The sequence below is a fragment of the Mytilus trossulus genome, chromosome 7, assembly GCF_036588685.1.
Source record: "Mytilus trossulus isolate FHL-02 chromosome 7, PNRI_Mtr1.1.1.hap1, whole genome shotgun sequence".
NCBI lineage: Eukaryota > Metazoa > Mollusca > Bivalvia > Mytilida > Mytilidae > Mytilus > Mytilus trossulus.
Window position 1 is genome coordinate 33,835,683 of NC_086379.1, and position 18,375 is coordinate 33,854,057.

The 18,375-nt window shown below is 31.6% G+C and overlaps 3 protein-coding genes across 3 annotated transcripts in view; 1 reads left to right on the forward strand and 2 right to left on the reverse strand.

Moving 5' to 3' along the window:
* Nucleotides 1-309: 309 nt before the first annotated feature.
* LOC134726974 (uncharacterized) overlaps nt 310-18,375 on the reverse strand; it is a 39,697-nt gene continuing 21,631 nt past the window's right edge. Inside the window, exons 2-3 of the mRNA XM_063591371.1 lie at nt 1,843-2,031; nt 310-493 (exon numbers count right to left, since the gene is read on the reverse strand). Coding sequence (XP_063447441.1) covers nt 312-493; nt 1,843-2,020 — 360 coding nt within the window. The 5' untranslated portion in view covers nt 2,021-2,031 and the 3' untranslated portion in view covers nt 310-311. The remainder of the gene's footprint in view (nt 494-1,842; nt 2,032-18,375) is intronic.
* On the forward strand, nt 2,842-11,135 carry LOC134726971 (uncharacterized). The gene is made up of 7 exons (XM_063591367.1): nt 2,842-2,986; nt 5,385-5,547; nt 6,635-6,695; nt 8,247-8,300; nt 8,879-8,929; nt 9,228-9,308; nt 10,172-11,135. Exons 2-7 carry the CDS (start codon nt 5,497-5,499, stop codon nt 10,441-10,443), a joined length of 570 nt encoding a protein of 189 aa, XP_063447437.1. The 5' UTR covers nt 2,842-2,986; nt 5,385-5,496; the 3' UTR covers nt 10,444-11,135.
* Nucleotides 11,319-18,273, reverse strand: LOC134726065 (putative nuclease HARBI1). The gene is made up of 4 exons (XM_063590461.1): nt 18,178-18,273; nt 12,934-13,268; nt 11,840-12,097; nt 11,319-11,538 (listed from the first exon to the last, which is right to left on the reverse strand). The coding sequence occupies exons 1-4, from the start codon at nt 18,271-18,273 to the stop codon at nt 11,319-11,321; spliced, it is 909 nt and encodes a 302-aa protein (XP_063446531.1).

Below are 18,375 nucleotides of genomic sequence, written 5' to 3' on the forward strand. Positions count from 1 at the left end.
ATATATATGTTTTATTAAAATTCAGTTTTCCAGCTGAGACAACACTTTGACATCTCATTGTATTATATATCATTCTTACATTGACAAACTTTTTTATCTTATTTTGTCTAGCAAAACAATTAAAAAGATATTGAATATTAAGGGAGTAATCAAATGAGTTCTGTTACAGAATTTAAACAATATTGCCTTGTTGTTTTCGAATATGAGTGATTGTTACAAAATGTTGTGCAGTTTTTTCGTAAATTAATAATTGAGTTTAATTTTACATGATGAATTTATGTTTAAATCTAGTGTGTTTTTCAGAAGCACACTCAAGTGAAAATATCTGTATTACCAACAGCTGGACAATGTCGAATGTCACCTAGATCTCCTGGTTGTTTTGGTTTGCAGATTGCCTTGTATGCATATTTACAAGGTAATGGAATGTACTTAACTTTCCTGTATATCACTTTTAAATATACACAATCAATATTTACGAATTGTTGAACTTGATCTGAAAAAATATAACAAATAGCTTAGATACTTTTATTCAATCACTCTTATAATGTAGAAAAAATGAGATCTGATATGTCCACCAAAGTTCCAACGAAGTGGATGAACATGTAAGCAATTAGAAGCAACCGTAGGTTTTTTTATCCATGCTGATGTTCTGAACCCTAAAGCCAGGGGAATGGAAACTAAAATATATCAACAAATTGATGCTTTACCTTGTCAACCTGTATCATTAGATATATTTGTCTAGTCGACTTTAAAACATGTTAGTTGATTTTGTTTGATTTCAATCAAAAATGATTTTGATAATGTGCCTTCGAATTTGTAAATGTCAACATGTACCATATGTAGTTTTGAAAAAAACATATGAACATCTTTTAACAGTAGAGGTTCAGTAAAATTAAACAATATGATCAAGTTGATAAATTCTTAGAAAGAGGACTACAATCAAGAACATCATATAATGCTCTTCAACTTTGTAATTTATTTAGCTTTTTTTTAAACTTTTTTGGATTCGAGTGTCACTGATGAGTCTTTTGTAGACGATACGCGCGTCTGGCGCATATATAAAATTTAGTTCAGATGTTTATGATTAGGTTATTTATCAGATTTTGAAAGGTTCTTTGACAAACGCTTGTTCTTGTCGTTATCCATAGATAGTTTATGATATGTTTTTTTTACCCAAAGAGCAGAGGTACATCAATGTAGGTAGACTTAAATGTATCACAATATTGATGCTATAATGTGTAAACCTGTATCATTGTATTTTCTGGTCTACCCGAATTTCAAAAGTTTCACTTTTATTGTAACTATAAATTGCATGTCTAAATACATCGAGTGTTATCCTTATTATTATTTTAATGAAATACATGCTTGAAGTAAAACAGGGTGCACCTAACTTAAACATATCACTAAATTATTGAATATATGGCAAAAATCTACAATATGAATCTGGGATATGAGCGCAATAAAAGTCGTACATCTCTAGAGCAAACAGTCCATCATACTCATTAAATATAAAAACATAAACATATAACTACAATAACATCATGATCTCCTGCTATGCAGCATACGCGACCGAGTGACTAAGAAAAATCTTGCACGAACATTAATTTTGAATTTCGACTCATCAAACCGTATTATATAAAGATCAGTACTCAAACATTATAATGAACTGCACATGTGGCTGGGAATAGGTTTGTAGCGATTACTTTGTAATTTTATCTTTACGTTTTGATTGCATTATAGAATGAAAACCGTTGATTTAAACACTATAAAGGCTAGTTTGGTACAACAAATAAAATCCAGTGCAAAGGCAACAATAGGTTACTGTTTAATGTATAAACTTACTGCAGATTTCATGAAACACTTCATCAGTGATCCATTTGCGAACCTTGGCCCTGTAGATATTTGACCAGTACTCTCTTCCAAACTCAAAATTATGAACATTATCTAAAGTGCTCAGTATTTTACCATTTAACGAAGCACACCTACTGATGGCCGACTGATACGTGTCTGTGAGTCGCATATGCTTGATTACTAAAATAATAATAAAATAACCATGGACGAAATGGACCCAAAGTTAAAACAACTGATGCAGTTCTAATAGGAATTCGACTTTAATTATGTCAACGATAAGAGAAGTGTGTGCAATGCAACAACTGTCAAAATACATGGATTGTTGTAAAATGTAGTGCCGGTAATAATTTAATAACTGTTAAAGCTTACATTTTATCTTATAAATAAAAAGTGACATGCTTGTATATAGATTACGAAAATCATTTGGAAATGTATTTTTGGTACTGACGCTTACCTTGTTAAACATAAAACTGATACATACTATAGGCTTATTTCATGAATACTGGCCACCGTTTCACAAAGGGTCGTAAATCGTGAAAAAGGTCGTACGACCATTTTAACGATATGCGACCGTTTCACAAATATTTACGATTTACGACCTACGAGGAATATTGGTCGCAAATTCCCGACTGGGTTTAAGCAGTCGTAAATCGGAAACTTTAATAAAACGGGAAATAATACGTGTCATTTTTAGCAACTATGGCTGCGTTCATGGCTTTGCTAGAACAAGAAGAGAGGAAAGAGAGGAGGCCGCGTATTTTCCGTGATCGGAACAACCCAATCGACTATATGACAGATGTTGAGCTGATTGAGCGATACAGGCCATCGTTTCACAAAACATCGTAAATCGTACGATTTACGACTGGTCGTAGAATATGTTCCCGACCAAGTTAACGAGTGTTTCACAAACGTGTCGGAAAAATTATCGTACGACTTCCGATTACCGACCACGGTTTATACAGCTCTTTTGTGTGAAGGTCGGTAAATTGATCAGACGCGCACCTGTGTTGAATTAATAATATCATTTATCGGAGCTCTTTATCGACAATCATATGTCATATGATATATTTCTGGTTTATGTATACAGTTCTTTCAAGTAAGACAAGCAGGTTATATAAGAATGGAACGGTTTCAGGTAAGTATGTTGAGTATCGAATTGTAATATAAACATTTATAGTTAAAAAAAAAATCCGCGAAATGTGCTTCATGAAAGGTTCCCAAGCAGACGACATCATAACTTGAAGATGGACTCTATTGTTAGCACAGGGAAGGCCATCCGGTGGTCAAAAGAAGAGGTTTCAACCCTTGTAACTCTTGTTACCGGGAGTATAGACATAATTAAGGGGAAATTTTCTCCTGGCCTATCCAGTTCCGACAAAACTAAATGTTGGGACTCCATTACAGAAAGGTAAACAATCTTCAACTCAACCCTCCCCTATATCTGTAGCCAATGAAGAAAAGTAACGCATAACAATATGTACATTTAAAATTCAATTCAACATGTTCAAGAGAAGTCCGAATCTGATGTCAGAAGATGTAACAAAAGAAAATAAACAAAATGACACTTGATTATATATATTACAACAGACTACTATAGCAGTTAACTGACATGCCCTATCTGAACACCTGATCAACAACAAATTGAATAGTTGACCTTTAAATTTCATGTAAAATCTATCAATAGAAATTCTGTTCAGTGAGGCATAAGTGAGTAGAATAAACCTGATCATCATTGCTTTCAATCATGGTAAACAATAGATTTTATATTTAGTCGGGTAAGCATCAAACTGGGCATGTACATATTAAATTAAGAACATCAATTGGTGCATCAACTGTTTCAGGTCACTGCCATAATAAGTAGAGAATGCCAGTGACAGTCTGCCCTGGCCTATTTTGATTTAAATCCAGATTAAACAAAAATAGATTATCCTTCTATTCCATGTATTACCACCATATAGAGGGTTTGTTCCCAACCTCTTCAATATTTTCATTTTAAAGATTACTTTTGAAATGATAAGAAAAAGTATATATGTTTAACTTGTCCAACCGATATAATTATCATTATTATGTGTAAAACATAACATTTCCAAAGGGAAATTCTTTACTAGCCACTGTTGTAACATACAATGTATTCACTTGTACATTGTACTGGTTTATTTCTCAGGTTTCAATTTTATTTTATTTTATTTTGAACATTATATAATAATAATTACTTTAATTTAATAAGACTAACATGAATTTTATCTAGCACATTCACATCTACTATCATGACTATACAGCCAACTTTAAAAATAAATAACATAAAACATACAGGATAAAAACTGACAAAGTTTTATTGCTGACATCATGTTGATATAAATAAGGCAGTACAATCATCCATACAATTAGATATATAAACATGTTCCTAAATATCAAGAATGATTTATAAGAATATTTACAACTCAAAGTGAAAACAGTTGGAGTACATTTACTGTAAAAACAGTCAATATCATTATTATATCTAGATCATCAGTTTTAGAACACTTAATAATCATGATAATATAAATTTTATAAAATTAGTAAGAATTTGATAGGAAGAAATTATTTATTGTTTCTGAATTTCATACTCCAAAATAAGAAAAAAAAATAATTCTAAAGCCATTGTTAGCAGGTTGAAGTTCATCTTGCTAATTTATATCTTTTTATTACATAGGTTGCAATTATTTACATAAGATAAAATCCGATAATTTCACATGTGAAATAAACATGGTTACTGTAAATTCAGAAATTATTGCGTGCATTTATTATTGCGATTCTGTCAATTTACACTTGAGAAAAGTCATGCTTAATTCAGTTAAAATATTACAAAATGCGAGTTTTAATTATTGCGTTTACAACTCAGACGCATTATTCGCAATAATAAAAACCTCGCAATAATTTCTGAATTTACAGTATTTCACTCTCTGACATCATACAACGATAGGCATTGTCAAGACGTTGATAACGGCAGAACAAAACAAATAGTAAATGCATAGAAAAAAAGATATAGTTTCTAACATTTTTTACACAAATTTCTTTAAAAAAAGCCATTTGCCAATGTAATAAAAAGAAAAACTAATCAAAGAATTCAAATATTGAAAAATATTCAACTTGTGACCACACAACACTTATATCGCGTCGCCAGGCAAACTGACAGTAAAACTACCGATGGACGTCCTTAAAGCTTCAAATACAATACAGTTATCTCTTTATTATTGCTTTTATTTTCCTTTGATCTTGTTGATTAATAAATCCCTTTCTCATCGGGGTAAAGAGGTAAGAAAAATTATCATTAGAAACTTAGGGGCATGTGGCCTTTAATTGACAATTTTTTATTGTCAAATAGCGATTAACATGATAACAGACTTTCAAATGGTCATCTCTTCTTGATTGCTTTTTTTTGCTTTTGCTGTATTGGCTAAAGAGACATAATCAATCTTCTGGAGATGATCAACGATAATCAATAAATATAAGAATTACATGTATGTTTTTAAACATTACACATTTTTTTTCAGTATCAATTCCTGCAACATACAACCTAGAAGTATCACGCAAGTAAAGAAAAAATGGCTTGATTTGCAAAGTGATGCCAGAAAGAAGGAGAACAAAAGGAGGAGAGACAGTTTGATGACTGGAGGTGGGCCAGCCCCTCCAGAGATTGACTCTAACGAATTAAAGGTGATTAATCAATTTTTCCTTAGTTTTTAAGACTTTCATATTTTTTATGGTGCAAATTCCTTAAGCCATTAAACCTTTACTGTATCATATGGATAAATTGTGGAATAATATACAACACAAATTTTAAAGACTTTTTTTTGACTAAGGACAGAAATATGTATGATGTGTAAGGGCTACACAAATAAGCTTACATGTATGCACCTCCAGGCGCGTAGCTACGTTTACATCAAAACGCATAGGCCTACACTTGAATTTTGGTAAAAAAAATATTTCAATCTCAATGAATTAATAAAATCTGGTTTAAAGCACACCAGCCATTAAATCTCTCTTCAATAGCTTGTAATTGCAAATAAAAGGCACAATATTTGATTTCAATCAAATGGTACCCTATTATTATTGTCTACATGATAATTTTTAAAACCTTCAGATATTGTCATGAGACTTAGGTAGTAGTAAAATATTCCAAATAAAGGAAAATAAATTATAAAGAAACTGTTTGATTATTTAAAATCCTGTGATGGACTGATAAAAAGATTCACTTTTCTTGGGAAGAGGTAATATAGCAAGAACTACGGTTCCATGGAACCCTTTACGAATTAACATAATGCACCATAACATCTATGACAGTTAATAAATTCATATTCATTAACTACATTTGCACAAAAAGAGGGTTTACTCGAGTAATTGCTATACCCCACGGTTCCATTTGAAAAAATGTTTTAAAGTAACTGGTTTGGATATTTTCTGTTACACCATTGAAATGATTGACCATTTGAAATTTGACCATTAGATTTCAAATCAACACCATGAATGCATTAAACATAAAAGATGAAAAAAATAGCCTATTGGGTATTTTGATTTGCTATTGATCAGTTGTTAATGACACCTCCCCCTCAAATCCACTACTAGAAAGTGTTATAACCTGGGTCGATCAGGGATATCGAACCTCTCGCAAAGGTTGGGGTGTACACATAAAAATAGTCAAGCTAAGCCACTAACCTCTGGTTCTGAAACCCAATGAATGTTTCACACAGTACTTTTACAGGAAAAAACACAATTATACAGTATATTTCTTATTTCTTTTCAGATTATAAGTGTAACATCAGACGCTGCCATTTCAGGGTTGGAATCAGGCTATGATTCTCTAGGTAGGAAGATTATTTACTAACTATACAATTATTCTTGTTTTAAGAATATTATTATATTTCATGCAACAAGGTAAATTGTTTCACCTATCCGGCGTATCAGTCAAATTTTATGGCTCTGCCATATAGTTTTATCCTTGACAGAAATTCTGTAATTCAGAAATTTTAAACGCCTGCTGACAATGGGCTAAATTTTGGTATGTGAGTTAACCATAATGAGTTACAGATCAAGTTTAATTTTAGTTCTGCTTCGCTAATTTTTACCGAAATTACATGGTTTTGACTTTGATAAATTGTTGAAAAGCACAGTTATACAGACTCTTTTTCAAAACGCTTTTAGATATTGGGCAAATTTTTGGTATGTGAGTTACCCATGATAACTTACAGATCAAGTTAAATTTTGTTTCACTTGACTATTTCTGCTGTTATTTTGGGCTTTGGACTTTGGTTTTCTCAGCTAATTTTTGACAAAATTAAGGGATATCAACTTTGAAAATTGTTGAAAATCACTCTTGTACAGACTATTTTCTATACACCACTAGATTTTGAGCTGATTTTCGACATGTGAGACTACCATCATGTTTGTGTCCACATCAACCACATGTGTTATTGAAATTGATGATTTTTCAACATTTTGAGACGGGGGCCATTTATGTCGCTTTGACCCATCTAGTTGTTGTTTAAGTCACAATTGTTGGAAAAAGACCAACATTTGTGCAAAAGGTGGATTCTGGTGGATACCGAAATAAAAAGCTAGAGCTACATTATGAGTAAAGATTCTGATTGGTACTAATGGTAATGGTCCAAAATGATTTCCTTACCTTAATTTAGGATACATGGATTCACCAATAAACATACATTTAAAAAAGATGTCAATGAAACGAAAAACTTGCAGACTATTTGAATTGATCCGAGTACAGACTACACAGTTATTTTGAGTGAACTACTTTTAGACAATAAATGAAAATGAAAAAAAAATCCCCCCCTGTGATTTCTCAATAATATTTTTAAAGTGTGTTGTACTACTTTTGGGACAAATTATATCAAAATTAGAGAAAACTTCATTTTTAACTCGAAATATGGAAATTTTAAGTTACGGGGGTCTTGAAAGCTTTTGACAGCTTCCGAAGTGCTATTTTTTGTACCTTTTTCAGCTGGACATAATCACTACTTTACATTAATATTTATAACCCAAATTTTTTACAGTGTCATTTCACCCCCCCCCCCCGAATTGCTAAATGAGGCATAAAACAGGGAGAAATAAATTTGGGAGGGGTATAACAAAATTTAGCCAGTAATTCACTGTCCACACTAAGGACTATATACGTGGACAAAGAAAATCAAAGAACGATAACTGTGTACTCTGACCAATTAATTTTTTTTTCATTCGTTGATTTATAAATGTTGTCCCTAAGGATATTGACCTTCTGTATTGAATTAACTTGTATTGTAGAATATTTTTTTTATTACTCCAAATCAGTTTATTTACAGTTGTAATAGTATGAATAGTGTTCTTGTCGCTATAGTATTCTACTTTGAAACTTAACATTTCAGCAAAGCCAAAGAACTTCATACAGTTTCATGAGGAAGGTGAACCAAGTGTCCTAAGTAAGTGCAATTATTGAAGAACAAATATATCATTCTGCTTATATGGTGCTTTTAACATGTCTTAAAAATGTATGTATATCTCTACACTGAACTGAACCACAGTTAAACCAAAAAATATTTTATTTCATTTTTTTTGGGGGGGGGGTATGGTGAGGCTGAATAAAAACATCTTAATTAATGCCAAGGCTAAAATGCCAACACCTTCATCACCAGGTTCTATTAACAAACCATTGCATGTTAGCTTAACAAATTAAATAAACTTAAACATTACAAATGGACCATCACACTTTAGAGTTACTTTCAAAGAGACCAAAATCACCATTATTGAACTTGACCTTCATTTAGTTGTTAGTAACAACATATTAAAATTTTAAAAGTTTTGGTTGAACGGTTCATGAGTTAATGCACTGACAACATTTGATTGCCGCCTGCCCGGCCGCCCGACCACAGTACATCCCCAAATCAATAACTGACACTTTGTAACAAAAATCTGGTTAAAAATGTAATAATTGGAATAAAATCATAACATTTTATATTTTCATTAAGTTTTTTAAAATTATGATATAATTTTGTTTCAGAAAATCCTGAAACAGCTGAGGCTAACTTGTCTGCAGCATTGCCAACAAGAGGTATGTTACTTTTGATAAGTCCCATGTCAACAAAGCTAAAGCTTAATCTAAACAATATTTATTATTTCTTCTAATTTTAACTTTTATTACGCAGAATTTAATTCAGGTACAGCGCATAAATATATTTGAACATGTCAATTTATGCAGATAATCAGTTTTCCACACTTTTTAATCATGATAAGCATGTTTTAAGATAATTATTTGATATTTGTTTTTTCAAGTGTTAATGATGAATAATATTTTGTGTTTTATGCCTACTCATAATGTTAATTGTACCTAATTATAATATAGTTTACAGAAAAAAATGACACTGAAAAGAGATTAATACTATCTCCAGTCAGGAAAGAAACCAAAAATTATCCTGTTCCGTCTTCATCAGGTTTGTAAATTAGAACAATAATCAAGGAATTACTGTAATATGAGGTGGACACAGTATAACCTGCAAGCAATTTATTTTAAAGTGTGTGCCACATTTTTTATGTTATTCAGGATAGACCAAAAAAGTATTTATACATTCATTTCTTATAATTTAATTCTTAACTCCAATTTAAACTGAAGTAAATCATGAAAAAACAATGATAACCATCATAACCACATGATAAAGTTATGTCTATGAGCTGATAAACAAAAAAGGCTCAGCCAATCAGAAGAAAAGTTAAATTAAATTATTGTGAAATGTTGTGCATAGTAATACAAGAAATGGATGCCACACTGAATCTAAAACATCCATATGAAATAAAATTTGTAAACATAAAAGACAAAATTAAGTCCATGTTTTCCGGACTTGAAATGGGTGCATAGATACTTTTCAGTTATATTTTTTTTTAGTGATATTTAAACTACTCTCTGTATCTTGAGTCTGCATTAAATAAAATATTACAGCTTTGAACTCACTCCAAATCAGTTCAAAGGAAATCCGAGTGTGATATTAAAAGAAAGTAGAAGAGGAAACTAAGCAAATTGACAATTATCAATATAATACCAATTTATACTAAAACCATGGCCAACTCAAGATATCAATTGAACTAATTTAAAGACTATATTTTAGTAATCATACAGAAAATTAACCAGTATCACTTTAAGTTAATTCATTTATCACTAGTGTAAAGAGCAAAAAGATCTACATGATGAATTTATTTCCACCAAGTTCTTGTACAATTTTAATGTAAGAGATACCTATATATAAATAGTGTTGGACGTGTCCTTTTGTTATGTAAGTATTTAAACAATGTTTCTTTACAGAATTGTTATTAGAAGTTGAAAAAGAAAAGCTGAAAGTTAAAAAAGAAAAACTGGAATTGGAAAAAAAGAAATTTGCCCTAAAACAGGAAAACCAAGAGGTTTATAGAAGACAAAGGGAAGAAAAACTAGAACTGTTAAAACAAGGCATTGCAATGAAGAAAAGGGGCCTGGAGCTATTTGAAGATTATGTAAAGTTGAAGAAAATGAAATTTTCAAACGACTTATCTGATGTGATGTTGTCTCCAATTATTAAAATGATAAATGAAAATTAAACCAAAAATATGAAAGCTAAAAAAAATTTTTTTCAAATAACAAAACTTAAATTTAAACTTTAGTAAATTAAAGCAGTTTTTCCACAGATACCAGAATTTTAGCCAAGACACCATCTAATTAACTATTGAGTTGACCTTCTATGACCATATAAGCGATGTATACATAAACATAGATATAAATAGATTAAACTACCCATGCAATTCAAATTTTATAGGTCTGTTAAATATAAATAGAATAAACTGCCCTTGCAATTAGAACTTTATAGGTCTGGTAAATTTTGTTTTATAAATTATAAATTTATGTTTATCATGGTTTTTACTGTTATCAGAAAGAGTTTTTGTGGATTGAATTAATCAATCAAATTATTTACCTTTGTTTCATTTTCAAGGTTGACATTCTTTTCCTTTAAATAACAATACACAGGCAGCGCATGCATATTCTATATCTTTCTACAGGGTTAATTTGGAGTTCACATAAATACGGATTTAAATAGGTTGAGTTTTTCACTGGCAAATGAATAATTCAATGATTATTAGCTTTATTTGAAAAAACTGAACCATTCCAGCTGATAAAAGCAAATTATTATTTCACTATTTCACTTTCATTAATGATTGAACAAAAAAAAACATACTTCAGATTTTTTATATATCTAGTAGCTAGTGCCCCTTTAAAGATAATTTTATATAATACCCTACAGCCATATTCTCATTCATATTTCTTAATTGTGAATTACTGAGTACATGCAATTATACATAATAGTAAAAATTGAGATTTCTGTTATATAAATTGAAAATTGATATAAATATATTTTTGGTGGAAAACAGAAACATGTTTTTCTAATTTTCATGAATCATATAGGCATATAAATAAATTTTTAGGCAAATCTCTGAATAATGTGTTCTCTAAGAGTTTGAACAGTAGCAGGTGCAATATCTCTAATATGGTTATCTACATTGTCAATAAAATCATCTGTAAAATCTGGAAGTGGCAACTTGTCATCTATACACTTATTGTGGAGTTTAAAAACAGCTGTAACAACTATTGCAGATTTGTCAGGTGTAAATGGCAAACAGCCCCCTGTTTTATGCAAACGCCTGTAATGATAAAAAAAAGCAATATTTTTTTTACATTGGAAATTGTTGTAATTTGCACTTAAGAAAAAGAAAATTGTTTCATTCTTCATATTTTATTAATAAGATGTAGTACGAGAGTCAATGAGACATACTCTGCACCCAAGACTGAATTTAGCAGAATTATAGGTAACAATACAACTTCTTCAATAAGGAGTCTTGGTGCACATGGAACAGCAAGTTATAGAGGGCATAAGAATGACTGTTCGTTAACATATATTTAAAATGATATTTTTTGAAATTTGAAAATAATATTTTTGTTTACCTATATCTAGATTTGCATACACCAAATGCCTGTTCCACTATGGTGCGTGTTTTTGAGTGAGCCTTATTGTATTTCTCCTCAGCCAGTGTGTTAGGATTTAATTTTGGAGTAAGCAAATACTTTTTTAGACCATATCCAGAATCTCCCAGTAACCATCCATCCACATTGTTCTCTTCAAAAAAGTATCCCAATTCAGAGTTTGAAAAGATGTACGAGTCATGTACACTGCCTGGAAATTTTGCTACTAGGTTTGTAAATCTGAAATAAAATAAAATGTGTACATGCATAAAGCTAAATTATTAAATAATTGTAAGAATCTTAAATATTTAAAAATCACTCCTATCCCCAACAGCCTTATACAATTTATTATACAGTGCTTATCATTAATATAACCTTTTAAAATCTTTTGATAGGGGCAAAACAAGTTTTTATAACTTTTTAAAAGATTTTATTATACATTGATCATAAAGTACATATAACATTCCACTAAGAAAAACTGCTATTTTAGATTTTATTGAATTCTTACATCTTAACCTATTATTATTTTAATACATAGATCTTTTAAATAAAACCTCCCTTTAATGTACATTTTATGCATACTAAAAAGCAAATTTAAATGAAACATAATTTTAAATTTAAATAAAACTAAGTCACATACTTAAGTGAATATACTTGTATGGTAGAATATTTTGTAATAATAAGGTCCATGTAAATATGCCATACATGACATTCCTATAGTTAATTGTTTATTTATATGTGCTGTACATATGTTGGAAAATTTTTGTTTTATCATTTTAAAAACATTTTTTTTTAAGTTAAGGGAAAACTCCATATATATTTGAAGGTGCTCCTAATTAAAGGAGGCTTATACCAAGAAGAAGAAGAAGTTGCCTTTCCTACCCTATTTTATGAATTTAATTTCAATGCTTATTTTCATGTTGTTGCTTTTTTTCATCAGTGAATTATAATACTGTTATTTGTTATTTTTATTGTGTTTATTTTTGTTTCCTGAATAACAGGTAAGTATATACAGTAGCAAATTAGTAATCTCCAAATAAATATCATATCATATTTCCAGTTTTGTTTTCACTCACCTCATCTCATGATCCACAACTGCCTGTATATTCAAGGAATGGTATCCTTTCCTACAGACATATGCAGGTTCATTCTCTTTTGGAGCAATAATGGGGATTAAAGTACCATCTACTGCACCGATGACATTTGGGACCTTGGCAATACGATAAAATCCCCTTTTAATCACATTCATCTCAGCTTCTGTTGATGGAAATTTTATGTTGTCCATTTCTGACACGATGGCTTTAGATACTCTTGTGATGCATCTAGACACACTGGCTTTTGAAATTCCATGCAAATCTCCGACTTCAGAGTAAAAATCCCCCTTTGCATAATATCTCAAAGAGACCAATACCTGAAAAAAAGGGGTTGAAAAAGTTGAATACTGGGGAAACATCAAGTTAAAGTTTGAACAGGACAAGCGAGGCAATCATTGCCATTTGTGTTGAACATTTGCATTTTACTATCGAGAATCTAAGATAACTACCAGGCAAAACATATCTCTGTGTCCACATTTCAATAATGTTTAGTCAAGTTGCAAAATTTTTAATAAGATTTGTTTTGACAGTAAGAAATGCTATCTGCAAGACAAGGTTGCTAGACTATTGGCGGCCATGTTTTTAATTTATAGACAAATCGGACAATATTGTTTGGTTGCTGTCCATGCATAACTAAATTGAAGTACATTTTGCAGTTTTTATAAGGATGCTAAAATTGGTGGTATATTGTTATCAGGTCGTTGAAGTTATCAGCGTCATCCGAAGACGAATGATTTCTAGATAATTACTTAAGTATTAGATTGATTTTGGAAGTTTTTGTCACAACAGTTTAAGAATTAGGGGCCAAAAACAGGTCCCAAATAAGCATTTGTCTTGGTTTTTTGCACAATAACTTAAGTATAAATTTATAGAAATCTATGAAATTTTAACACAAGGTTTATGACCACAAAAAGAAGTTTTGGATTGATTTTGGGAGTTTTGATACCAACGAATTAGGGGCCAAAAGTGTCCAAAATTAAACTTTGTATGATTTCATCCAAAAATGAATTATTGGGGTTCTTTGATATGCCAAATTTAACTGTGTATTCAGATTCTTAATTATTTGGTCCGGTTTTCAAATTGGTCTACATTAAGGTCCAAATGGTCCAAAATTAAACTAAGCTTGATTTTAACAAAAATTGATTGCTTGGGGTTCTTTGATATGAGGAATCTAAACATGTACTTAGGTTTTCGATTTTGGGCCCAGTATTCAAGTTGGACCAAAATTATTAGTACAAGAATTTGGCAGTAGCAAGAAATCTTCAATTGCACAGTATTGGGCAATGGTAATAAATCTTCAATTGCACAGTATTGTGCAAAAGCATGAAATATTCAATTGCACAGTATTGTGCAATAGCAAGAAATATCTAAATACACAATATTGGGCAATAGGTATGGAATGATGGTAAGGTGTATATGTGTAGCCGGCAGATGTCATCTGACCTTGACCTCATTTTCATGGTTGAGTGGTCAAAGTTAAGTTTTTGAGTCTTTTTATCTAATACTATATGTCATAGGTCAACTATATTTTGTGTATGATATTATTAGCTCACCTGGCCCAAAGGGCCAAGTGAGCTTTTCCCATCACTTGGCGTCTGTCGTCTTTAACTTTTACAAAAATCTTCTCTAAAACTACTGGGCCAAATTAATCCAAACTTGGCCACAATCATCATTCAGGTATCAAGTTTAAAAAATGTGTCTGGTGACCCCGACAACCAACCAACCAAGAAGGCCGCCATGGCTAAAAATAGAACAGAGTGGTAAAATGCAGTTTTTTGCTTATAACCCGAAAACCAAAGCATTTAGAGCATTTTTGATAGAGGGTAAAATTGTTTATCAGGTCAAGATCTATGTGCCCTGAAATTTTCAGATGAATCAGACAACCTGTTGTTGGGTTGCTGCCCCTGAATTGGTAAGTTTAAGGAAATTTTACTGTTTTTGGCTATTATCTTGAATATTATTATAAGTAGAGATAAACTGTAAACTGCAATAATGTTCAGCAAAGTAAGATTTACAAATAAGTCAACATGACCGAAATGTGCAATTGACCCCTTTAGGAGTTATTGCCCCTTTATAGTCAATGTTTAACCATTTTTCGTAGATCTTAGTAATCTTTTATGTAATAGGTCAATCAAATTTGGTGTATGAAAATATTTTATGATCTACATTTCAGTGACGCAAGTTTTATTTGACCTTGACCTTATTTTCATGGTTCATTGCTCAGTGTTAAGTTTTTGTGTTTTGGTCTTTTTTAGCTCACCTGGCCTAAAAGGTTTAACGGTTAAGTCTGTACCAGATTACTAGTAATAAACTCATATGGAAGCTTAAGTATTTTTGGCGTACGTAAGTTGTTAAAGCGGCCGACCAGGGAATCATCTTGATATGACAACAGTGTCCTGACCATTGGTTAATTGTTCTCATCCAGGTCTGATTTATAAGCATTAATTTAACTATGTGTACATGCCGGTTGATGTTTATTTGACTTTACCCTCATTAATTTAATTGGTAGTTATGTCAACTTCTCTGAGTCAATTAGTATACGGTGGCGGATCCAAAGTGGGATTGGGTTCATGTTTAAATATGCTTCAGTAATTCCCTTTACTTTTGTATATATATATAATCAGAAGTCCCTTACTAGTCTATATAGGTGGATATAGGGGGCCCTTTCCGGGGAAGATTTGATTGCAGATTATATAGGGAATCACTGAAGCATGACTGGAACGCCCCCTCTTTTGGAATAGTCAGAGGGCCCCCACGTATTAAAAGTTCTAGATCCGCCACTGGTATAGTAAAGCACTTCTGTTTTCTGTTATAATCCACTACATTTCCCACAAAAGGATGGACCCCTAGCCCCATGAATCCGCCTATGATGTAAGCAATAGGCAACTATATTGGGTGTATGGTATGATTGTAATGAGTACTCTTTTGTCTTTAAAGGATTGTCTCACGTTGGCAACGTAAACTTGGAGCTATAAGTTTCGGGGAATAACTGTATATAGTAAAGCATGAAGTAATGATCGTCTCTTTATGATAAGAATTAAAAAAAGACAGCTAGACATACCAGCTTGAACACGCTGGACTATAATTTACACGCCTTTCAGCCTAATATTCCAACTGGTGGTAAGTTAATTTAAATAAGGAACAATGAGACACATATCGGACGTGGTAGGGTAATTATTTTACGTACTTGTGGGATGTAAGGCTACTAATATATGTTATTGTACATGCATGACCATGTGATGTCATAGTTAGCAATTACAGTTCCTTCATGACTTACTAGATGTTAATGCAAGGATAAGTTCTGAGATAGACACATGCATACATGCTGTTATTAATTTAATAAAAAAAATCCTGGACGAATAATACTTTTAATACACCATCAATTTTTGGATAGGATTTTGATGACTGTATGTATTGTGAGGAAGAAGGCTACTTGAATGAGGGGGGGACAAGGGGGTCCCCATAACAGCAAAACAGTGAATTAATTTGGTGGAAAACAGATAACAAGGAATTGAAAAGGGACAATAACAGATAACAGTAAATGAAATATGAAAATAAATGTCCAGAACAAATCCAGTAGAAGACTCGTAGATCTTAGTATATTATAACTTGTGGTATGGACCTGGAAATTTGTAATTTGTGTAAACAAGACATTTCGGCCGTTGAGGCAGTTCTGTTTTGGTTGATTTTTATAACAGTACAGCATAAATACTGGAATGGTCCTGGTCCAAACGATTTTAAAAGTTTTTTTCTGATGAATGTTACTGAAATTCTTCTGCAAATACAGGGCCACTCGATATTACAAGAAGAAAGACCCCAATAGATATACATTGTAAGAAGATGTGGTAAGCATGCCAATGAGACTGTTATCCATTCAAATCACAATTTTCAATTATCTTCATTTTCTACGGAAGATAGGCTGTCAAAATGCTAACATTTCAATTTCCAATAACAGTTAACAGCAAATAGATTCTCACAATAACAGATAACAAAATAGATAAAACTCCTATAACAGCTAACAGAGAATAAGACAATAACAGCTAACAGCTAACAGTAAATTTATTTTCAAAATAACGGATAACAAAGAATTAAAATGCCCCATAACAGCATAACAGTTAAACCCCTTGCCCCCCTCTTGAATGCCCTCGATGAAGGTGCTTATATGGAAAATACATCTTTGTTGATTTCGTTGTATTGTTCTGTCTTACTTCGGTACTATAGAATTTGTACACGTGTTCAAATGCCCTTATAAAGATTTGTTCAGAGTTAAATTTAAAATACTGGTAGATAATTTGTTATTTTTGTCTCTGATTCATGAGGGTCTTCAATTGTATATTGTTTAATTTTTTTAGCCCTTTATTCCGCAATTTTTGTCAACACATCTCTATTCTGTAGACTGGACCATCGAGACCCTCATTTCTGTTCATTTTTATGTTCACCAAAACAGACTTAGGAAAGTATGTATAGTAGTTATTGCAGGTAAGGAAATGGGACGATGAAAATAACTTATGTCTGATTCATGTTATGTAATGCATATGGTGTACTTTTATTGGAATATTTATAATGTTACACGCAGCGGAGTTACGGGCCGGGGGTGTATACTATTTTGTACACTCCTCCTTCATCGCCAATATATATATATATATATATATATAGATGAAGATGTGATGTGGTGTGAGTACCAATGAGACAACTCTCCATCCAAATAACAATGTCCGGTGTGTATTTTTTTTGTCCAGTGTTAGTTATTTTTTTTAACCATTTTCGTTCGTTCTTTGTTGCTATTACAATGTACTTTATAATTTATCTCTTTGTACCAGTCGTTCAAGTTTAAGTAAAAGTTGTGCGTTAAGGATCATTTACACATGTAATAAAAATAATTGTATTATGGTGTATGACTATAATAGTTAAAATATTTGAGAAATATGTTTGTTAAAACAGCTATCACGGATTTATAAATATATATCGTTAGAAGTTACTGCTATTATGAATACTTCACATAGTTTTATAGTAATGTTTGATAAAACTTTTTAAATAATTCTTATTCCCTTTTTGTAACTTATTTTTAATATTAACTTGACGGGGAAAAGAAACAAAAACACAAAACACATATCACACAGAAAACCTGACCGTACCAGCTTTGTTTCGTATGTTATTTTTTACAAGGGAGATAAACGTTATAAGTGGGAAAATGGCAGGATCATAACAAAATAAAGGATTTCACACCTGTAAAATTGCTGGAATAGCATGACTTCTGTATGTTGGACTCTCTATATCTTTTCTAACTAAATCAACAACTTCCAAGATCTTAATTCTTGGCATTCTGGCCACCGTTTCACAAAGGGTCGTAAATCGTGAAAAAGGTCGTACGACCATTTTAACGATATGCGACCGTTTCACAAATATTTACGATTTACGACCTAC